The 23853-nt window shown below is 42.2% G+C and overlaps 1 protein-coding gene across 4 annotated transcripts in view; it reads left to right on the top strand.

The window, feature by feature from the left end:
- Positions 1 to 23853, top strand: part of PLCB1 (phospholipase C beta 1) — a 400307-nt gene that overhangs the window by 298482 nt on the left and 77972 nt on the right. For all 4 annotated transcript variants that reach the window (XM_057423415.1, XM_057423418.1, XM_057423417.1 and 1 more), the window contains 9 exons: positions 4327 to 4411; positions 4907 to 5084; positions 11453 to 11523; positions 12136 to 12232; positions 15833 to 15917; positions 16994 to 17118; positions 18111 to 18265; positions 19768 to 19932; positions 21790 to 21889. In XM_057423415.1, coding sequence (XP_057279398.1) covers positions 4327 to 4411; positions 4907 to 5084; positions 11453 to 11523; positions 12136 to 12232; positions 15833 to 15917; positions 16994 to 17118; positions 18111 to 18265; positions 19768 to 19932; positions 21790 to 21889 — 1061 coding nt within the window. The remainder of the gene's footprint in view (positions 1 to 4326; positions 4412 to 4906; positions 5085 to 11452; positions 11524 to 12135; positions 12233 to 15832; positions 15918 to 16993; positions 17119 to 18110; positions 18266 to 19767; positions 19933 to 21789; positions 21890 to 23853) is intronic.

Raw genomic sequence — 23853 nt, 5'->3', positions numbered from 1 at the left:
ATAAGCAATCTGCAAATCTGAAAGCAGACACTCTGTAATTACAAATGCACTGATGATATAGCGAAAAGGTTAAGAGATCCTTGAGCAGTATCCATATAAGATTGCTTCCAAGATTAAATTTAATTACAGTTATTCATATTGCTGGTTTCTTGCTGGAATTGTTATTTCAAACATTAACAGGGTTTTTATCACTTTCTTCCTCCACTCAAAATTATTTTAGACTCTTCTGGGAAGCATCTGTGTTTTTGTCTTAGGCAGAAGAAGTATCTCTGTGGAAGTGCCAGTAACATAGTGTTAGGAGCAGTAGTGCCAAAGAGCATCTCTGATTGACCTTCATAGTAGGCATAATGCAAACACAGTAAAACAAAGTACAAGCAATACATTAATGGCAATGAAAACATTTCTTAATACTCCTTATATTTCCAGACCTCCAAGTTTCTCCTTTACCCTGGCACATTTGGGGGGACACGTATAATTAGTCTGTGTGCTCCCCATCCGTGTCTGCACAGTAAAAACCATAAAGCAGATAATGTCAGCTCTTTTCAGGCAGTCAGTTTTCATTACAATACATGAATGCTGAGAGAATTTCCAATAATAGTAGATGTGGACCAGGAAATACCTGGTTTTTGTTTCATAACACAAATGGGGAAATATGTTGGTGTACAAAAATTGCTATTTCAATCTGTTGCCCTGGGTCATAATTTTGAAAGAAGAGAAAATAAATGGAAACATATTCCAATTTTTTTAATACTATAATAGTAATACTTTATGTATACTATTACTAAAGATCTTTCTCTTGAAACAAGACATATATATAGAATAGAATCATAGAATCACAGAATGGTTAGGGTTGGGAAGGACCTTAAGATCATCCAGTTCCAACCCCCCTGCCATGGGCAGGGACACCTCACACTAAACCATGTCACCCAAGGCTCTGTCCAACCTGGCCTTGAACACTGCCAGGGATGGAGCATTCACAACCTCCCTGGGCAACCCATTCCAGTGCCTCACCACCCTAACAGGAAAGAATTTCCTCCTTATATCCAATCTAAACTTCCCCTGTTTAAGTTTTAACCCATTACCCCATGTCCTATCACTACAGTCCCTAATGAAGAGTCCCTGCTCAGCATCCCTATAGGCTCCCTTCAGATACTGGAAGGCTGCTGTATAACAATACATACATATATTAGGAAGAGAGAAAGAACACAAAAACCTACCACTCAGTTAAATGCTGGTACACCTAAATATGTTTTATTCCCTCTTAGGAGCTGTCAAAAATACCTGTGCATATAGTCCAGCTCATAGCAATAAGTAATTTTGTAATGTCAAGACTTTCCTACATTTGCCTTGTCTACTACTGTAAGAGTCATTTTATTGTATCAAAACCCATTAGTTTTTCACATCATTTTCCATTTCCTCCTTCGCCCCCGGGATGTGGTGACACGGGAATTTATGTGCTAACCCCAAATACTGTCGCATTACATTTTTCTCTTTTGCAAACCTGAAAGTTCTCACTGTGTTCCTGGAGGCAAGCAGGTAATTACACCTAGGAGAGCAGAAGAATTTGTTCTAGCTGCGGAGATAGTTTGAAAATGACTGGATTTAACTCTTGCATATTTTCTTCAGATCCCTATCAAGAGTTCCTTTCGGAGTTAATGTGCCCATTTAAAGATGCTGATGTCACATCTAATAACTGCGACTTCAGTAGTAGAGCTATCTTGATTCAGAGATGTCCTTTGAACTTTCCGGGTTCTAGGAGCATGGGCCTATTCCAAATACACACTGATGGAGAAAACTGAACTGAAATTCACCATAATGACCCCTTGAGCTATCACAAATACCCAGTCTGGATGCTTGCTAGAGTGAAGTACCTTTATTTTCCTTGGTAGCTAGTGGTTAGAAATAGCTAACACCTGATTTATTCTTCCCATTGCCGTCTCCCTTGTGGGTTCTTAGTTCCACTCCTTTGCTTGCCTTCATCTTAATTTTCCATCCTCAACTGAAAGTGGCTTTTAGCTTTTTTGGTGAATGGGCTGCATGCAAATGCAAGCCTTCACGAAATGCTGCAGTGATTTAAACTGCATGCAGCACTTGCAAGGCTTTGTGGAGTAATTTAAAGCCTCCCTGCAATACATTTTGTCAGTGACTGAGCTAACGACTGGTTCACCCCGGACCTGCTTCAGGGGACATCCAGAATGCTGATCGTGGGGAAATTACATTTTCTGATTCAAATGCCACCCAGCCTTTATGTCAGCTCTGGTTTAGCCTTGCTGACCCCAGCAAGAGCTGCAGTACAGGTGCTCACTTGGTAGCTAACAACAAACTAGACACAGCAGTTGTTGTACTCCTAGTTTGCAAGAGAAATGATCACTCCTTTTTTCCTATACACCCAACTCTAGTTTGTCATGAAAAAGAGCTCCATGGTAACAAAACCGCCTATACCATTTGTGTAGCTTCAGTGATATGCAGATCATCATTAACAGTAGTTGAGGAAGTTATATTAAGCGATAGAAACCTGTCCTTTGATTGGGACTCCTCAGAAGAGTATCAAAAAGGGAAACTTTCAAAGACAGCTAAGCTCAGATATTGCAGAATTTAAAGGGGCACATATAACAAAACGACACATAGAATCATGGAATCAAGGGATGGTTTGGGTTGGAAGGGAACTTAAAGCTTATCTAGTTCCAATCCCTTGCCACGGGCTGGGACACCTTCCGCTAGAGCAGGTTGCTCCAAGCCCCTGTGTCCAACATGGCCTTGAACACTGCCTGGGATGGGGCAGCCACAGCTTCTCTGGGCACCCTGTGCCAGCGCCTCAGCACCCTCATAGCGAATGTGCCATTAGAGTCTGTGACTGCAGATAAAGTTCACACCAGCATTTGAGTTTCCTTCTTTGTGTCATGGCCTTGCTGTGCTTAGGTGTAGAGAAAGTGACTGTAGCACTAAGCTGCATTTTAAAATGATTTGAGTAGTATTTCTGAGCTATCTTCAGTCCTAAAACTCCTATCACTGATATGCAGGAATGATTTAATTCTTAGGTTGCATTTGGGGAAAACTGATTATAAATAGAGTTTTCTGAGGTTCAGTTTACTTTGACAGGATGTGACAGAAACCAGTGCAGTAAATTACTGTGGTAAGATTTGATGCTCTCTCTGATTTGAAATAAAGATTTAAAGTTTTTAAAGAAGGAATCTGACCGCATCCCCAGACCAGCTAAAATGATCAGTGAGCAGCTTGTTCTTGCATCTAGATCCCCACTGAGAAGGCTGTCCTGACATGTTCCTCCCAGTTACATGCACATGAGTGCAGTATGTAATTACATGCATACAATACGTAGTTGTGTCCAAAATGACATAACACACCTTAGCGGAGGCACAGTTACATCTCAGCTATGACTTCTGCAGTGAGGGTATGTCGGGGTGAGCGAGCTGGTGAGGGCAGTGGGTGCTTCGTCACGGAGCGCAGTGCAGAGGCACAGCTCCAGGTAGGGCTGTGGCTGGATGGGCTGTCACACTGCACAGGCTCAGCACCCACCTCGCACAGGCTTACAGACAGCATGGGAAAACGTGCTGTGTTTTGGCAGAAAATCTGCAGGAAAACCGACTGCACTTTAGAAATGTGCAGTGAAACTGGCTGCTTCTGTACCAGTGCCTGTAACTGATGCAGCTTTGCGGGTTGTGAGACCCAAGTAATGCCTTCTGCCCCTTCTTCTGTATGGCTGTGCCTTATAGACAGGGTGATGCCTATACACTTGGCTTGGCAAATTTAACAGAGACTGCTCTCTATGTAACCATTTTGGATATTATGCCTTAGGCCAGGTATGACAAAAAGAGAATAAAACCCAAATGGGGTTGCATGTGTGTGTGTGAAGAATGCCAGCCATGTGTATAAAGTAAAGTAAGGAGAAAAAAGTTTCTCCTTTAAATCAAAATATTGCCTGAAAGAAGCAAATTCATCTGATGGTTATTTCCCTAAAGGTAACAGCTCAGCCTCTTTTTTAGTTTTCTACTGATTGCATGGGAAAATAGACCTCAATGTTAAAAGTTCAGTTTCACTATGACACAATTGATTAGTGCCTTTACTTCATGTATGATCCTTTTGCTAAGGTCTATCAGAGAAATCAGAATTATTACATGATATATGTAGGTCTCCACAAAATTCACAGCAACTGGATCAGTAAATTATATCTAGTGTAGAGATATGACTAGATGATCTTTTGAGGTCCCTTCCAACCCTTGGGATTCTGTGATTCTGTGATTCCATTACTGCTGCTTTCACTCTGTAGCACTAATAGGACTCATTTGTCTATTTCTTTTCTTCCTTCAGCCCTAAACAACAGGCCAAAATGGCAGAGTACTGCAGATTAATATTTGGAGATGCATTGCTTATGGATCCACTGGAAAAATACCCGGTAATGTGGTTTGGTATTTATCAGCTCACAAATACCTGCTTGAATTTTATTTGTTTCAGTCCTGTATCGTTCTTCATAGACAGCCTTTCAAACCAGAGTCTAAAGGAGGGGGTTAAACAATATGAGCTGTTGGTGATTTAAAGAGTATTATTTCTGATGCTGAGATTGTTCTGATACAGTGAATTATAATCTTCTAAATGCAATTGATTCTCATAGCTGCTGGTTTATAATGTAGGCTTTCAGATTTGAACTAATACTTATTTCGGTTATTACCGCAGACATTTCATAAAGCATTTGTCTTCTCTTCTTGAGTGCCCTCAGTTAGCCTGTTTCGTTTAATGTTGAGGTTACCTCTTGTGCAAAACACATTTCGTTTGAACAGAGCTTATAGCGATCACAAAATTATCTTGTACCATGTGGGCCCTAAGAAACTGCCATGAGCCCTTTTCTTTTGTTGTTGTTGTTGTAACCAATTTCTTTTCCTTCTTCTGCAAGCTTGAATCTGGGGTTCCTCTTCCAAGTCCAATGGATTTAATGTACAAAATTCTGGTGAAGAATAAAAAGAAGTCACACAAGTCTGCAGATGGAAGTGCAAAAAAGAAGCTCTCGGAGCAAGCTTCCAACACATGCAGTGATACATCCAGTATGTTTGAACCTTCCTCCCCTGGAGCAGGTATGAATTTGACCCACACATGTATTTCTCCCTAGAACACAAACGCTCAATTACAGATATAATTCCATCCACTTACATTGCTCTAGCAAGGTAAAGGTACACCACCGTGGGCCACACTCAGTAGGAAACAATGCTGAGTGTCATTGACCCTGGAGTCTGTGAGGGTTTTTGGCTGAGGAATAACTTACAGAGTGGCCTGAAGCTCAGTGATGTGTACTAACATTTGTCTGTGCTGCTTAGGAAGCAGAGCAATCTGCCAGCTCCTTCACCCTTGGGTGCCTTTTCTGTATGCCCAAGCCCAATACCAAACAGGCATGTTTTCTTTTTCCTGTTACCTCTGAGATATGCCTACCATTTGGTGCCCTTTCAGATTAAACCCCTTGCTCAGGAGATCTGTAGTGGTTCTGCAGTGTCTTAAGCTTTAGGGTAGCTGAATGAGATATCTGTTCCTCAGGCAGGCAAGGCTCAACCTGCTGTTGTCGTGCATTAGTTGGGAAGATGTTACAGATCTCTGTGCAAAGTGCAGTAAGATGTTCTTCTGTTCCAGAGATGGAAACAGGCAAAAATAATACTGCAAATAAATACTGTTACCATCAGGAATTGTAGGGAATGGAGCCAGTGGAAGGCAGGCTATTACATTAAGATTATTAGCAAAATCTTTAAAATCAGAAATGAAACAAAAAAGTTAGTGAAATTTAATGCATATGTTCTGGTAACACCTATGGGATCGGCAGGGAACTATTGTGAGTGTTGGTATGCCAAAATTAGTCAGAGATGCTCTTTGTCCTGAAGAGCTTAAAACCTAACTAGAAGAGACAAAGAGAAGTGCAGAGAAAAAAGATAAAGGGTTTGCTCTGAACCACAGGAGCAGATGAGCAGCTGGACAGACAGCAAAATCTGTATATCCTGATGCATAGCCCAGGGTCTGTTCCATGTACTAGAATTTCTTCTTGCTATTAAGACTAAAACATTGGATTGCTGGAAGCATACACATTTATGCCCCAGTAGCGGAGAATATTTCTAAAGCAAATTGGAAGCTCTACTAGAATATAAGTTCATTACCATTTGCCATTAAAAAAAGTCCTTTTTTCCATTGTTTGTAATTTTTTCTGATTAATTAAGCTGGAAGTTTCGTGCTGGCACTTTGCCTCCAGCTGAATCACAGCTAAAAAAATCCTGCTGTATTTGTGGATAACATTGTTTATCCTATTAGAAGCAAAGAGAGAGTTTTCAGCTATTGTGTTAAGAAACTTTGAAAAGGGCATGCTTTGGAGCAGGCCTTGCATTTCAAAGGAAGATTCATCCTGGTGTCAACAGTGATTTAATGCTGTTTCTTTGATTTGCTTTAGTCAAATCCCAAGCAACAGAAAAAGAAGTGTGTGATGCCAACTGACTCCTTTCCAACACTTGAAATCAACCCTGAGTTCGTAACTCTACATTTCTGTTACCAGCACACAGTGAGAACCCAGTGGCAAAGTGTATGTCTTTGCTTTCTGAGTGCCTGCTCTGCAGAGAAGCGGACAGCTTTGTTCTTCAGGATCTCTATGAGCATGCCTAGGAAAAGACCTGGTCTATGAATCTAGATGATGATAATGCAAGGTGGGGGGTCAGTCCCATAGTAGGATTTGTAATGTGGCAAATTAACTGTGAATATTATGTCTCTATTATCTATAGAACAACCTCTGTCAACTGTAGATTATGAAGATGAACACTTACAAATTAGAAAAGGCTAGAACTGAGATTGCAAAATTGATGTGGTCCCTTGGTTTGTGTGTGACTGCCAAAATGCATTACTGGTAATCCTTCGTTTGGCCATTGTTTCTCCGTCAGGACCTATGCCTCTTTTGGAGAATGCAGTTAGTCAATATGTTTTCTTTCTCTGTCATTCAATGTTTGATCCTAGATAAATGCAGCATCCTCATCTTGCAGTGAATTTCCATGGGGATATCCAGGCTGCATATGAACCTTGAGTAATAGCAGTGAATTTATCTCAACAATAACTGTGGGGAGTGAAGTAATATTCAACCAATTTAATTTAAGGACAGCAGAGTCTGAGGGAGCTTAAGAACAGTTTAGGGGTGACCAACAAGGAGCATCCAGGATCTGAGCTTTCAAGAGTACTTTAAGTATTCAGAGCACAACCCAGAGACTTCAGCTACAGCTTTACAGCTCTGAGCACGCAGCTTGTCTGCGAATCAGGTTCCACATTTCTGTCTGTGAGCATTTAAAAATGCATATATAGAATTGTTCACCATTTGATAAGACCACTGTGGCAAGACCTAGTGAAGAGCGCGGTTCCATTGGCAGTGCTCAACAGTCACCATGACACCCTTCATTTCACTGCCTCATTCTTTATGTACTTCTCAACACCAGCAACAGTAATGCTGGAGCAGGGCAAGATTATGCTCCTTTATACCCAGTACCAGTTTCTTGTTGGAGCAGTGCAAGCATTATACTCAGTACCAGTTTATTTCTGCAGCATGGCAGGAGTAATGCAATTAAAGATTCACTAGAGGAAACCTAATTCTCCACATTTCTTTACATGAAATGTTTCGATACTCCAACCTTAATATAATCTTTACCTTTGGAAAGATGAACATGTAATTTAAAAACCTGTATTTTATTGTCTAGCTCCTGTCAGCATTACTGCTGATCTCCAGGAGAAAGTTGGGCTGATTTAGCCTTCTTGAGATTTCAAATGAGTTTTATCACAGCAGTACAAAAAAACAGGGAGATCTCTACTTCAGTTGATAGCAAGCTTCAATGTGTCTTACACTGCTCGAGGCTAGATGTAAAGCCAAATAACCCAGTCTTTTGTTATGTTTATAAAACATGCCATATGAAAGCTAGGTGATGGAGATATAGTAGCAATAATTAAAAACCCAGTTCTGAAATGAGCTTTGCAGAATGGCTTGAGGGATGTCTATGAAACCGATGTAAGAAGTAACTTCACGAGGCTATTATGCCTGTCAGTGGAAAAAGCTTTCCCTAAAGGTACAGCAAGGCTTGCAAAGCAGCAAAAGACATTCTGAGATAACATTTGTGAGACAGACTGCAGTCTTGGTAAACAAGCATCTTGGACCTGGCTGCTTTAGCACAATGAATGGAAGTCAATAAGCAAGGTTTTCAAAACAGTCACATCACAGTACAAAAGGAACGGTGGCAGTTCTGCATTTAACATTTGTAGGCCTAAACAGCAAGTAGCCAAAATTCATCAACTGAACAGTATTTAAGTTTTTGAGCAAATTGTTCATTTCTCACTCATAGAATGATGTTTTCCTCAGAGCAGTGGGTGCTGCAAGGAAAGAGTCATGGGGAGACAATGAGAGAGACGGGGTAGAATTGGCTCCATCATTTCACAATGACTAAACAGAAAACTGGGTTAAAGGTTTGAGCCTCCGTGTATGCAAATGCATTGGTACGTTGCTGCTGCCTGCCAGCAGAGGCTGTGGTCCACTGGTACAAAGCAAAAGGAAACTGAATAAAGTTCATTTTTGCTGCACAGCCTGTGGGGAAAAAACCCAGAAGGTGCTGGTGGCCGCTTAAGCATTATCAAGCTAACAAGCTGCACCAGCAAGTACCACATTTATAATCCATTCTGGCTGTTGCTTTAAAGGGGTCTGAGAAAGCAGATTACGAGATTCCTCTGCATTTCAAGCAATGGGTAACCTTTCGTTTTATTAGGCTCTCAATATGTGTCACGCTGCTGAGGCATGGTGAGAATGGATAATATTTAGCACTCTGCTTCCTCAACCCTTGGTGATAGGGATTTGGCTTGTCATTCCCAGCTCTCTGCTAATCATCTTCCATTCAGTATTACAGTTTTGGATCTCTTTACCTGTCAGCTGGGATTCAGCCTCCTTTGTACACTTGTTACATTACGCAACGAGCAGTTTTCTGCCTTCCCCAGGCTGCCTCACTCAGTAGGGGCAGTGCCTTGAAAGCATCCTTGAAACTGCCCTATTACTCTGCTGAGTAGTTTCCTGGGCTCTTCTGCCTGTAAGCAGTTGACAGAATCTAACTTACCTACTGTGCTAGGGAGCAACATCTTTTTGTATCTTGATACTCTTCTGTCTGCCTTTGTCTATGGGCAAGCTCTTTTCTCATACTTGGAGGGCAAGCCCTTGGAGCAGGGCTGTCTGTTTTCACTGTATTTGTATGCCACATAGCATGGAGAAGCCCTGGCCTGGCCTGGGTTTGTAGTCCCATCTACATGCAAATAGTAATTATGCCATTACAGCTAATTGCCCCTTGGACAAGCTCACACATCATACTGGAACTGACCTGCAGCACAGCTGCATGTGCCAGCGCACGTGCATTTATGATCCACAGTGTCTGTGCCCTCCTGGGAAGGGACAGGAGTGATGACATGGGCCTGATCCCACCACCTCTGTAGGGGGGTGAGCACGAAGGCATCCACAGTACAAGGTATCTCAGTCTGGCCAAGATTTGCTCTGACTTTGTGTCCCAGCAGCGTAACAGGAAAAGACGGTTCAGTTCGAGGGTAGGACCATGCTGCTGGGGGAAAGGCAACGCAGATGTAGTCATGCTTTCTAAAACACATACTAGTTCTTGTTCTGTTTGCAATCCTGTGTATTATTTGTGCTGGTTTTGCTGTCTGATGCAGAACTTGAAAATGAGATCTGATCTCCTTGGGAGTTTTCCTGTGATGTACTTCCCTCCCTGGGCACTTCTCGCAAGAGCAAGCTATCATCTACCTGGTACCTCAGCAGTGCAAGTTGGCTGAAATCTGCCCGCATCCCTCATTCCATGGACTGTGCAAAGCGTTGTTTTGCCAGCCTGGTCAAATCAATTGAGAGCTTCCCATCCAAAGATTGTCACTGCAAACCCTATGAGAGCTCAGCTGGCTTTTTGCAATGTGTTGAGATTCCCTGAGCCATCCCTTGAGCCTGTTGAGCAATCGTGTTATTTTCTTCAATGAAATGTTCAGGAAGAAATGTGTTCATGAATAAAAGGCTGACATTTCAACATCTGCATCTGGAAGGAAACAGAGCCTGGGTAGTCATCATTTGGTTGTGAAAGGCACACTCATATGTGCTCTCTGTGTTCAGAGGGGGCCTGCTGGGCATGATTCAAAGGCCTTCTGGAACAAAGAGGAGTTTCTTTATTGACTCAGTGGGCTTTGGATTAAATTCTAAATTGACAGGAGGAGCTGAGACTGAATTACCAGTCTCTGGAGAGTTTGGGAATGCTGCACAGGGATTAGTGCTGCCAAAAGAAAAGTGGCACTGCTGAAGAAAGCCGGAAGGTTTGTGGAGGAAGATCCTTAGGGAGAGTTGTCAACCTTACAGGTGTGGATAAGGGACTGCAGTGTAAGTTAAACCTTCTTTTCCAGACTCTTCCTAGGATGCACAGTGTAGACTTTATGACAGCCAGACCCACAGGAGGAGTCATGAAAGCGAAGGATGAGCTTGCTGTATTCCTTCATGGTTTAATTGCTGGTGGAACCAAATGAAAACACTTTGGAGGTCAGGGGAGGCATTTGTTAATTAACAATAAAGAATCTGTGTCTTGCCCATAATAATTGGATGAGAACACCGCAGTGGGGAGCAAGGTATAAAAGGTGTTTCATTTGGTCCCGTTTACTCTACCAGTACGTTTTCAAGGAAAGGATGAGCCTCATGCATCTTCCTCACATTACTTGATTTGCACTGCCCTCAGCCGGTGTATTTGAGCTATGCCATCGGGGTCCTGAACGTAAGGCACACCGAGGCAGCCTGTGGAGGTAATTGAAGTCGAGCTATTGCAGTTGGGCTCCTGTGCCAGATCCTCCCAGCTGCACTACCTCAGCCCATGGCTTGCGATGTGTTCAGAACAGATGGGTTCCGCTGCACAGCCCTTGACACCACAGCACATGAGAATCTCATCAGTTTCCAGGCGTGATTTCTTCACCCCATTCATGCTGTGTGGGCTTCCCGGAGCGGGTGAGGTATTCGTGGAGGTCCTGGAGGGATCCTGCAGCAGGGAGGGAGTTTGAAGTCGCACCTCCCAAACCCCAGGGCTGTGTTCCAAGCACGGAAACATCTCTTCAGAGTAGTTTCTGATACCATACCCATACACTGCACACCCCACAATGCTCTCTTCTCAGTGCTGATACCTACCCCATGATTTCCAAACACTGAGCATCCAGCAGCTGCAGAGGAAGAGTTTTGGTGGGGCAGTAAGAACTTATCAGTGCTGAAGATGGATGGATCCCTTGAGACAGTGTGTTCAATCTGTGGTGTGTCAAAAACCATATGTTTAATGTCCCCTCCTTTAAGCAGTTCTACTTGCACATCTTTCTTCAGTTTATTTTTGGTAATTATAACCATTGCTTCCAGTAATTTTCTTCTCTTAAAACTTTTCAGGTGAAGCAGATATTGAGAGCGATGATGATGATGACTATGATGATGATTGTAAAAAGTCGTCGATGGATGAAGTAAGGGTGTAGATACGGCTTACAGTGATGGCTCGGTTCCAGTAGTCGTGGGTTGGCTTGTGCTACCAGGAGTGGGACTACCATCTAGTGGAGAAAGGGAGGCAGAGCACAGGGAAACACACCACGAACTTTTCTCAAGTTGGTTGTTAATCGATTTGGAAGCACATCTTTGCTTTGGTTATTTATATTTCATCTTATTCATCATGAATAAGAATTAATAGCACCACAGCGGAGCTGTTTTGGACACCTGCTCGTGGGGTACCTAGCATTTGTTGTAAGGAAATCTTGACATCAAAACCTTAGAGCTGTGTTTGTTATTTATCCAACAGTACTGATAGATGTGCTCAGCTCTACACAAATGTAAAGGTAGTTCAGTCCCTTCCTTAGGAGCCACATAAAAAGAATGTAATTAACAGCAGTTTAATTAAACATTTAGATTTTATAGCAAATTTTCTTCTTTACTGTGTGAAGCTGCCTGTGTGAGGCATTGGCTTCACTAAGCAGAGATGAATGAGGAGTATCATGGTTGATAGAAAACTGGGCATTGGTATTTGTGGCCTCTGGCCACCGTGAAGTGATCAAAACTGCAACATTTTCCCTTCTCTGCCCTAGGGTACTGCTGGAAGCGAGGCTATGGCCACTGAAGAGATGTCTAACCTGGTGAACTACATTCAGCCTGTGAAGTTTGAGTCATTTGAAGTATCAAAAAGTAAGTAAGCTAAGCATGAGCAGCATCTTATACTGAAAATTACCTAGGAAGTCTTCGGAAGAAGGTTGTGAAGGAATGCTGCTTGGCTCCCTGTGAGTTAGATACAGGCACACAGACACAAAATTTTCCCTGGTATTCAGCCAAATAAACCCATATTCATTTTGAAACCTGTATTAGTCTAAATATCAACTTTCAGCAGTATAAACATGCCGCCATTTCGAAGACATCTTTTAAACTGTGCTCTTATATTGTTGTCCATGACTTAAGCAGTTAGAGAAAGTGATCATACATATTCCTGCAGATCAAGCAACCGCTGCTTATTTTGCCTCTGCTTACAGAGGATTAAGGATAAGCAGAGTCTGCCCTTCCCCGTGTGCAGATTTACTCTTTCCTGCCTCTCTGCCATCATTTCACCCCCTGCTGGCTTTTACCGAAGATGCCTTGCTAGGAATGCACTCAGTGGCATCCTCAGTAAACACTGCAGCATCTTTTCTTTTCTTGGTGCAGAACCCCCTGCTGTTCGCATGCCCTTTTTCACTTTGTTTTGACAGGTTTCAATATGCTCTTAGTGCTTTTCAGTTAAAGAAGTGTATAGCATTTTAATATGGGTTTGTGGAGGCCTTGGCAGAGGACAGGTATTTGGTGCTCAGTCCCTATCTGTATACAGGATTTCACATTTGCTCTTGATGAATAATAAAACATATAAGAAGCTATCTACATGTTCATTTGTATGTGGGTATTTGTACAGGCATACACACAAGCATTCACAAAGTCATGCAGAGACGATGCAGAGACGATGCCTATAGTAGTGTCCCTTTGGATGTTTATAATCTCCTCTAGTTCTAATGAGAGCTACATGAATGCAGTGGGAAGGGGATATTCCTTCTGGAAAGGAAGCCATGTGAATCCTAGCAGGACAAGTTGATGCAGCTGTTAGGAAATTGTCTTGTGTAGCTTTCTTCTGCTCACATGCCTTTCTGAGTTTTGTCTGTATGAAAGAACTGATGTCCACAGTTTTTATCCTAAGTCTTGCTGTGACCTTTGCTCGCTGTTTCAGTGAACCCATAATGTTCAGGAATTCATATTTCTGGATTTTATGTCAAAAAATCATTATGTGATAAATATGGCTGGTTCTTTGGGTCCTATGGGTAAATGTTGCTGGCAGTGCGGTTGATAACATGACTGGTGGTTCCTGGTCATAGTCCTGGCCTGGCCTCACTGCTGGATCTTCATTAAATTCAGCAAAGATGAGCTGAATAAAGAAGGGTGTTTCATGGGTTCAATATTACAGCATTTTTATTGTCTAATTCAGAATTTGGTTTTCTTTGTGATCCTGGCCTCCACAGTGATAATGGAACCTCACTGCTTCTGTCATTCGCACATTATTAAGGTGTATTTTCTGGCCTTGCATCCAACTTGTTGACCAAAATATTGAATAGCAGTGGGTCTGTACCAGTCCCCTGGTTGCCCTCACCAGATACGTTCTATCTCTCACAACAAATATCTGTAACTGTATTTTTCCAAGTATTTCAGACAGTTCTTCAATGAGATGTTCATGCGCTCCATAGTGACTTCCTCCTGATAAGGCAGCACAATGTAATGTATGATGAGAGAGAAATGCCTCTCCTGCACAGTCTGTTCTTCAAAGGGCAGGTTTCTTAATCCTCTCCATGTACTACACGGAAATAATTGTTCCTGTTTTAATTAGGACTTTGGTTAAGCCCTGGACATTTAGTAACTGAATCATTTAACAGCTCCCAGCTCTGTTTTCCTACAGATGCTCTACTTTAAGATAAGGCTGAGAGATACAGGATATTACTACAACAAATTCGAGCATCACCATATAAAAAACCACTTTGTATGTGTGTTGCTAGTGCTGTTCCATTAGTAAGGGGGAAGGATGGAATAAGAACAATCTCAATGCCTTTATAAAGAGCAGAGATAGAGGTTAGCTGCCTGGAACAGAGTCTGGAGAAAAAGAGGATATTGCGTGTTGGAAAGGAAGAGGAGTGGTAGGAGTGCAGCCTCTAGGGAATGGCAGGAATCTTTTGCCATTAGGAGGTAACAGCTATGAATAATGGCAGTAGCATAATGGTTGCTGTTTAGAAATAGGGACTGTAATAAAGTCAGAGTCCCACCTCTCCTAGAGGGAGATAGTCACTTTTGGAACACCAGAGTCATCCTCTGACTCTTCAACATACACTGAGAATAGTTTGTAGCTCACAGGCTGCCAGCACATTTTCCTCTCACATTGGCCCAAGCAATCTTGCTCCTTATTTCTTTGGATCCACTGCTTCCTTTTTGGCTTCCTGTAAGGAGAGTGCCCACCTGTTTCTGTCCTGTTTCTCTCTGCAAGACAAGTGCTTTTGTTCACTTTTACCCCTCTCCTGCAGCTTCGCAGTTTGACTTCAGGGAGCTGGCCAGGCTGTCCTCCTGGCTGGGACGGGAATACTGCAGCACAATTACTTTTAAAACTGGATAAGGGCAAGCCTTTCTCTTCCTTATTGTTTGCTTTCAATGAAGTGGTGAGGCTGGAGAGTTCATGTTTCAATGCAGGCGCTGTTTCCCTTATTTTTAAAGAGAGCAGTGCTGCTATCTAATGGATATGACCTCCCGGTGCTTTGGCTCTTTGAAGGCAATCTACAAGCTGATTAAGCTGTTATTTTACAGGAATCCTTACCTCCTGTGTGAAAGTGTAAAGGAAAAAATACTGAAGCTAGGAGGGTTTTGACTTAGGCTGTCTGCTATAGCACATTGCACGGGCGCAGTGACAGGCTGTGCAGACATCATGCGTATCAGTCATGTGGAACAAATGATACACAAATTAATGTTTAGCCCTGCTGAGCTGTACACTTAGGAGGAGAGTTCACCACTGTCAGGCCAGAAAGTTTGACCAAATTAAAAAGGTCATAGAAGTTAGGTATTCATTTGTGGCTGGGCCTGAAGACCAGCTGGGACACAGGAGTGTACCTTCAGGCTTCATTAGATAGCAGTGATTCCATGACTGTTTGAGACAGATGTGACCTTATCCTGACATACTGAACATAACGAGAACTGCTGTAGGCTGTAAGCTAGAGCACTGCTTAGTTTAATCTGACACAGTCATTAGTTATTATTGCTCCAAATTGGCTCAGAGCCCTTGCATCTGCCTGCAAAGACAATCCAGAGATCCAGCAGGGCTCTCTCTGTTCCCCACAAAAGCTGCTACAATACCTCTGCATCGCAGGTGTGAGCTTTGGGCTCTACCTCTCAACTATATCAGCGTGGTATTTTGCAAGCAAATATGAGAGATCCCTGCCTGTGCACTGATACTTGGTTGCCTGCAGCTGGCACAGCAGCAATCTCAGGCAGTACCAATGCCCTTAATTTGGGCAATGCTAATCTGAGTTCAGATAAGGCTCCCGAGTATGTGCAGAGTAAGCTTACTGCTGCCAGCAAACAAATCTGCATGTAAATTCTTTGGGATCAAGGTGAACTGAGCTAGTGAGCGGTAGATGGGATACAGGGACCGAGGCTAAACCAGCTGTTTGCAGCTCGTGGATGACAGATGATTCCATGCTCTAACGTGTCACTGGTTTTGTTTCCCCTGTGAACTTCCAGAACGCAACAAAAGCTTTGAAATGTCTTCCTTTGTGGAAACGAAAGGGCTCGAGCAACTGACGAAGTCTCCTGTGGAATTTGTGGAGTATCCTTGACTTTCTTAGCTGCTTCCTATATCTGACATCTGTTACAGGGCTTTATTGAAATTTGGAGACAGGAGCTGGGGAAATAGGGAACCCAAATGAAATGTGTACATGTGACTGTGTTCCAAGGTGAATTAATTGGCCTGAGGTCTGGTGAGCTAATTTAAAAGCTGGCATGAGTCCTCGTGCTGTGGGCTGGGACTAGAGGGAATAAACTGCATATTGGAGATCTGATACCTCGTATTTAAATTTATCATCCTATATGAGGTGGTATGACTTATGCTGAGCAAATTGTCCAAGTGTGGCTGACTTGGTTTCTTGCAAAGTCACATCAGAAAGCTTGCTTTCTCATCGTGCCTCTAGTTCTAACAGCACTGAGCTGTTTTATTGCCACACAATTCCCTTTTCACATGATTCGGAATGGGAGAGGGGTTAAATAACTTAAAGAAAAGCTAAAGACCATCCTGCGCAGACCTTCTCATGTTTCTCAGTATCTCTCATCATGGCTTGCAGTTAAGAATGAATGGTCAAGATAAAATAGTGCCTCAGTGAAGATTAATGGAAAGCTACTTCCACAGATAACCTGCAGCATGTTCTCATCTCTGAGATTTATAGACTCAGCTATAAGAAGTGCACACTCATCGTTTCTGTCTGTATGTAGGGGTCAATTCTAATGCTTATTCCAGAAGAGCACTTGTTAACTGAGCATCTCTCAGCAGTCCAGAGCAAGATGCACTGTTTACAGCTCATTGGCCTCTATAAATGCAAGCTTAGGAAAATCCCAAATTAATAACCATAATGATAAACGGACTTTCATGAATGTGATTTTTTATGGATATACCTGTGCTATTTCCTTGCTTATTTTGAGTACTCTATACAGGAACAAACAGCACCTTTAATTACCCCATATTTATCATACCTCCTGCCAAATTGTGGACCCCTGGAAGCATTATGGTTTCTGAAATCCAATAAGGACCCCCCATTCTGTACAGAACACCTGCATTTAAATATTGCAGTTGCATCTCTCTGCAAAGTGATTTCTGTCACATGTACTATATCTTAACTACTCACCGTTTAGATATAACAAAATGCAGCTAAGCCGAATTTACCCAAAGGGAACACGTGTAGATTCTTCCAACTACATGCCACAAGTCTTCTGGAACGCTGGCTGCCAAATGGTTGCTCTTAACTTCCAAACTGTAGGTAAGTTATGCTGGTCTCTGCATTTTGTACATTTCCACTTCTCTGATACAGTTTCTGATTTGTAGGTAGGAAAGGCTTTATGCATCAAAAGATGTTTGGTGATTGAAGGATACTGCAGAGCTGTTAATTCACATCTTTACCACCATTTTTTCTTTTTAACTAGGTATATTCATAACTACCACGTTGTAATTAGTATAATATGCATATATAATACCCTCCACGTTGTCATCATTTGTAAGTGGTTACCATTGAGCAGCATCTCAGATCTGGCAGGGATTTTTTTCCTGACCCCTGAAAATCTCATTACTTCAAGACATAAGGGCCTTAAATAGAAAATTCCACTTTAAGAGTGAGTTTTTAAGAAACAAAGACATTTGTCCCCTAGGTGCACAAGTCCTTTCCTAAATGGAATGTGGTGTTGTCCAAGGCTATGTCTGTTCTGAAACATAAAAATATTTCCATCTGCTGCATTCCAGGACATATCCTCACCATGTGCTGCCTCTGGGCACATGGTACCGTGGTATCATTCACTTTTTCCTGTCCAGTTGTGCCCATGTACAACTTTGAAAGCAAAACCCCACACAGGCTGGGAGTCTGCAGAGTGATAAAAACCCTTTTGGGCCAGTTTCAGTCAAGTATCAGGCACCCAGTGTCTGATGTTAGAAGGGGTTTGAAGCATAACTACTCTGCTGGGTTGGGTACAACAGCACAATCAGTACAACACTGAGGGACTCAACACCTCAGTGTTAAGGCTTCTTTTAAATTGTGAAAGCGTTTTCTATTGAGTAGGCTCTGAAAGATATCTTAAAGATGCCTTTTTGTGTCTAAAGAATGGAAGAGGATGGCCACAAACACATCTGAAGCCTTTAAGCAACAGACATATAGCTCTTTACATTCCAGTCAGTTTGAAATTACAGTAATTGTTATTATCTCATTGTTTTTTAAAATTATCTATTCAGAACATAATTGTTATCAATGTTTTTAACACCTAGATTTGTCTATGCAAATAAACATGGGAATGTATGAGTACAATGGCAAAAGTGGCTACAGGTTAAAGCCAGAATTCATGAGAAGACCAGACAAACACTTTGATCCATTTACTGAAAGTATAGTGGATGGAATAGTAGCTAACACCTTGTCTGTCAAGGTATGTATGCAGCTGGTGAAAATGCTCTCATTATAGCGTCACAGCATACATGTATTCCTGTTGTGCAATGCCCTAGCAAATAACTGTACTAAGTCAAGAGAATAAGATGCATTTCATTTCATGGAGTGACATTTCCTTTTTAAACTCTGCCTCACATTACATATTGAAGGATAAATAAATGTATTTTTATTGCATATCTTCTTTTCCATAGACATAATTGGGAAGTCAATGGATTTAAGAGTAGTTTGGCTGTGGTTTTAGTAGCAAAGGGCTGAATTTAAAACCTGCTGTTACAAAGCGGTAGGTTGGACTGGAATAGAACACTACCTTGTTTAGTACAAATACACTTTCTGGTTCCCTATTAAGTTCTCCAGCAGAACTGTGGAACCATAAATGCCAGCTGCAATTCATTGCCAAGCTGCTTTTCTTTGCTCCTTTTTAAGGACCTCTCAGATTGAGAACTCTTTGTCTGAATGTTTAGAGGGAGAGGTTGCGTTGGCTATGACAGGACCATTCATTTATACTTGGTATAGCTCTAGTATTAAAAACATAAACTTTCTGAAATCCTGTTATTCCTTTAATGGACTTCTCCCTTAGAACAGCACCTGTATTATAGAATCCACCTGCAAAATATCCTCCTGTTTTCACTGAGAGAAAACAAGTATTTCCTCTCAGGCTGCAGACACAAGTGTAGCAGAGCAGTGCTGGGAGGGATATAAATAAGGTAATACTCTGATTTTACCAATGAGTGGCTAAAAAAAGATGCCTGTGTGGGAATGACCTTTAACGGTGACCTGTAATCATGGAAGCTTTCAGTTCCTGCTGGGGTTTAGAGGCACTTTCTCCTGCAATTTTAGTAAATGGAGGTGGAAGTCATTCAAGAGCTATTAGGGAGATGCACAGCATTTTTAACAGGAAGGAGCATCCAGGAGTCATGAAGCAGCTCTCAGAAGTCACCTACTTGCTGAGTCTGTTGGTTACAATGTCAGTGCCCACACGAGGTACAGCTGAGAACAGATTAAGGGTTGCTTTAGGCAAACCTTATTAGAATACCAACTTTTTAGCTTATTTTTTCCCTTGCTGTCAAAAGCATGCTTGTGCCTTTTTTCTTCCATCAGGTTTTGAACCTGTTGTTGAAACTGGAATAGAAATCAGAGCTCTTGAAGCTACTGTGTTGTGGAAATGGGCAGCTGGATTGAGGAGGAGATCCAAATGAGTATTCCTGCTGAGGGAAGGGCAGCAGCATGATCTCAGCCACATTATCATTCATAGGGGAATTCAGGACCACAGGGTCACAGGAAACCAGGCTTCATAACTTGTTTTTCTGTGTCTACAGTATTAAACAGTAGTGGGGTTTGTTTCATGTGGTTTTGGCTTTGTCTTGGTTTTATCTTAAATGCATACTATCTGATCATTAATGAGAGTTCTCCACCTGTATTTCAGCTACTCATTTCCTAATCCTCCAAGCGGTCTCTAGTGATCCTCCTTTGTTTTGGTTTTAGATCATTTCAGGTCAGTTTCTTTCTGATAAAAAAGTGGGTACCTATGTAGAAGTGGATATGTTTGGCCTACCTGTTGATACAAGAAGAAAAGCATTGAAGACCAAGACCTCTCAAGGCAATGCAGTTAATCCTGTCTGGGAAGAAGAAACCATAGTGTTTAAGAAGGTCAGTGTAACACTTGCTCCCAAAAGTGCCTCATGCTTGATTTATCACTGTCCGGTAGCATAATGTTCTGGTTTGCTGAAACTTTGCATTTGCTAGAAAGAAGAGATTTTGAGTAGATATTTCTTAAACTGTTTATTGTTAACCACAGAGGGTGTAATTTTGCTAATGTAGTTGTGCCAGCTCCTAATGATGTTAATGAGTTTAAAGTCATCTTGATTGTTTCACTGACGCAGCTGGAATCAGTGAGACGTCGATAGGCTCATCTGCATGGCACAGTGCAGTGCCACTCGATGAGCAAGCACAGCTCCCAGCAGCAGTTCAGCTGAATTACCGTGGTGTTTTGCCTTGCCTGAACAGCCCTCCTGGTATCCTGTGAGCAGGAGGATGTGAATAACAGCCTGGCTGTCCGAGCTAGCACATCAAAAGCAATCTGTTATCTCTCCTTAGTGCTCCATTGTGCTATAGATGAGATGAGACAACATAAATCCCATCCACTTGAAGTGAGACATAGGCTCCTGAGTTACTTGTGCAATTTGAACAATATTACCCAGAGTCAGTTCTTTGAGGGAGAAGAAAATACTGAGCATGTTTGAGGGTTGTGCAGTGTGAATTTCTTGCTGTGCTTCTCAATACACTCCCAGCCAGTTTTTTAATAGGGTCTCTGGCTTTTGCTTATTGGGCCCTGTGGTTGAGTGGATCCTGACTCCAGGTGTTTGTAAACCAATGTATGTTATATTTCCTTCAGCAAAGATAGCTCACAGAGGTGTTTACACAATCAGTACTGCCAGCCCTGCTTTCCAGGGAGTGCAGCCCTTTTCCCTGAATATTTGGCCTTCTGAATGACTTTCCTTTGGCAGCCTGCCCAAGCTTAAGTTTGGAAACATCGCTGGCATTTTTCTTCTGTAATGAACTTCTAATTAGTGTACTTCATTTCTCTATTTAGTTAACGATCATGCCTGACTGCCTCTGTGCTCAGAGCAGCATAGAGTGCTATTTTTAGTGATGTTGAAAATAGAGAAGCTCTTAGGTTTGGATTGGTGCTTTTTTGTTTCTTGTTTCTTTTTCCTTTTTCCTTTCATGGTCTAGATAAATTTTGGCATATGTGCTGAAATAACGCATATCTGTGCCCAGGTTAGAAATACCTGTATTTGTATGTATATCTGCAGTAAGTAAGAAAATTAGATTAATTATACTACACGTCTTTTAAAGTAATATTAAAGATCCCTATATTAGTAAAGTAATTTAATCATCTTTTCCAGTTTCTTGGGTGTTTTTTCACTGTTTGGACTTCTTTCTTATGTGGTGCCATGGAAGCATCCAATGCTTGTGAACATCCTGCCCAATTAAATCCTTTTAGCCTAGCCAGTGAGTATGCTGCAGCACATTCTACTGGGGTTGACACGGTTCATGTCATTCATACATTCATACTCTGCAAAGCAGGTTGAGTTCCTTGTTGAGTTTTCAAACACTAATCTGCCTGTCAGTGGCTTTTCTTAGTCAGGAAGTAATCCCATTGGCACAAAGGAAAAAACCATGTAGGACTGTGAGTAATGATCAGAAATCGGTGTTCACGGGGGCTTGAAGTTGAGCTGATGTGATCCCTTGTGTCACATTGAAAACAGAGGGTCAAACTGCAGGGTTCAACATACTATGAGTGTTTCATGACTGAAAAATGTTTCTGTGAGGGTTATCTTGACATGCAGCTGCACCCACCCTGACCTCCTTTATGGTAAGACCTTCCTATGGATGTGTAGTTGTTACTGTCTGCTAGGCTGAACTTTCTCTGCTATATTGCCTATGAAAGGAGCTGTTTCATTCAGAGCAGAAAGTTAATCACACAGCAATATTGCCTTCTAGGTCGTTTTGCCTTCCCTGGCATGTTTGAGGCTAGCAGTGTATGAAGAAGGAGGGAAATTCATCGGTCATCGGATACTACCAGTCTCAGCAATTCGACCAGGTAAACCTTGTTCTCCGTTTGGACAGTTGTTGTGTAGGAAAAAGAAACAGCAAACCAGAATCTCAGCTGCTGTAGATCAGCAGCCACTCTGCAGATTTGTAGCAACTGGAGGTTTAAACAATCTATCTCAACTTTGCAAAGGGAAACACCATGTTTCACCAGTCATTTCAATTGAAATGAAACTGCATGCTCACAGATTTATGCTAAAAGGTGCACACTTTTGAGTGGAAAGAGTGCAGCAGCCCATTTTGATATCATATTTGTTACAATGGGAGATGGCTGGGAAAGGAAGCAAGATATGTTCCTCTAATGTAATTTTTACATGCATGTAAGGACCGACCTATAGACAAGCTGTTGTATCTTTGTAATAGCTTTAAATCAACCCAAAATTACTTCCATCTTCATTGATGAAACAAAAACAAACCAACCAAAAAAATCATTGCTGCTCTCTTCTAAATCAGATTATGTCTATTATAATTAGTGGTACTTAAATGAAAATTGACGTGTAAAAACAGCCCTTATTTTCCAGGCCAGAGACTTGTTAGAAGTCACGTTTCAGAAAGATGCAGGGACACTGGAATTTTGAGCAAGAGAAGCATTCGACTTCAGTGCCAGCTCTTCCAGTGAGGGGAGGAAATTAATTAGGGCAAGCATATGGGCCATAAACATGCTCCCAGCTTCACTCACACTGGAAAAGGAAGAATATCTGTATCTAGCCTCTACCTTATGCTTCCAGCCCCAGCAGTAGCGCAAAACTCACATGTCCCTATATCTAACTGTTGTTCATATTATTCCTAAAGACCTGGTCTCAGGTAAGGTATAAACCAATCCCTTCTCTTGAAGTAGGCCCTTCTAAGAGCTCCAAATGGTTTTGCCTGAGCTGGTGTGGGTCGCATGGCCTCACTGGAAGCGCAGACAGGCTGGCCAGGGGAGGTGGCTGCTGGTCATGTCACTGCTCCAGGGTTTCCTCACCAGTTGTCACTCCTCTTTCCCTTTTCCTTCCCTTTTCTCTACCCTGCTTTTCTCCACACATCCCTGCCCATTCGGCTCTGCCAGCTCTGCCAATGTCCACAGCTTTGTCGTGAGCCAGCTCGGTTTACCAATGCAGCAGAAGACTCTCAACTTTTTTATTCCAGCTGCATTTTCTGCTGGCTTAATGGATGTAATTGTCCTCAAAGTGCAGAGGAAGACAGGTGATTGGAGAGGACAAAGGGAGATGTGAAGGATTTCCCTCTTCTCATGAAAGTGAGCATGGCTGGTCACCTTTCATGGAGCTTGCCCTTCCTGCAGCACAGAGTCCATTCAGCAGAGCACTGAATCATGCAGCTGCTTTTAAGCTTGTGCTCTCGAGAACAAAGGACACTGTGTTAAATCAGACAAGGACTTCCAATAGCTTTTACCCATGGGCCTAATCTCTATTGTTTCAACTCCAGTTATCATTAGTCTACAGCATGCTGATTTTAGTTTGTGTTCATGCTGATAATGTGCACAAACTGCTGAAGGAGCATGAGAGAAACCTTTGAAATACATAGTTTCTGTCTTTTTTGAGACATTATTGAGAAGTGTATCATGCTGTCATTCAAATCCACAGAATTGCCATTATTCCCAAAGCAAGGATTGAGCTGTTAACTTGGACAGGGAGTTGTTCACATCAGCCAAGTGAGGATCCTCCAGATAGGTGCATCCTGCTCATGACTTGTATCCTGATGCTATCCATTTATGTGGCTCCGTGGCCAGGCCTTAGAACAGCAGCTTCAGCCATGGCGTGAGAGGCACCAGTTTGCAAGGCAGAGGATGCAGCTTTGCAGCACTGCAATTCTGTATGAGTTTGTTGGATCTGGAAGTTCTTTCCTCCCATCCCAACCTGTGTGCTTCCATCACTGCCTTATGACCTTATGGGGAGGCATTTTGGGGAGCTAAATTGATGGAAGACTCTGCTATTTCTTAGGGTTGCTTTTTCCAGA

This window comes from Pezoporus wallicus, unplaced genomic scaffold, assembly GCF_028554395.1.
Source record: "Pezoporus wallicus isolate ANWC-B61680 ecotype Strahan unplaced genomic scaffold, APGP_CSIRO_Pwel_v1 contig_4191, whole genome shotgun sequence".
Taxonomy (NCBI): domain Eukaryota; kingdom Metazoa; phylum Chordata; class Aves; order Psittaciformes; family Psittacidae; genus Pezoporus; species Pezoporus wallicus.
The sequence above is the reverse complement of the archived record's forward strand: the minus strand, read 5'-3'. Positions and strand labels throughout refer to the sequence as shown.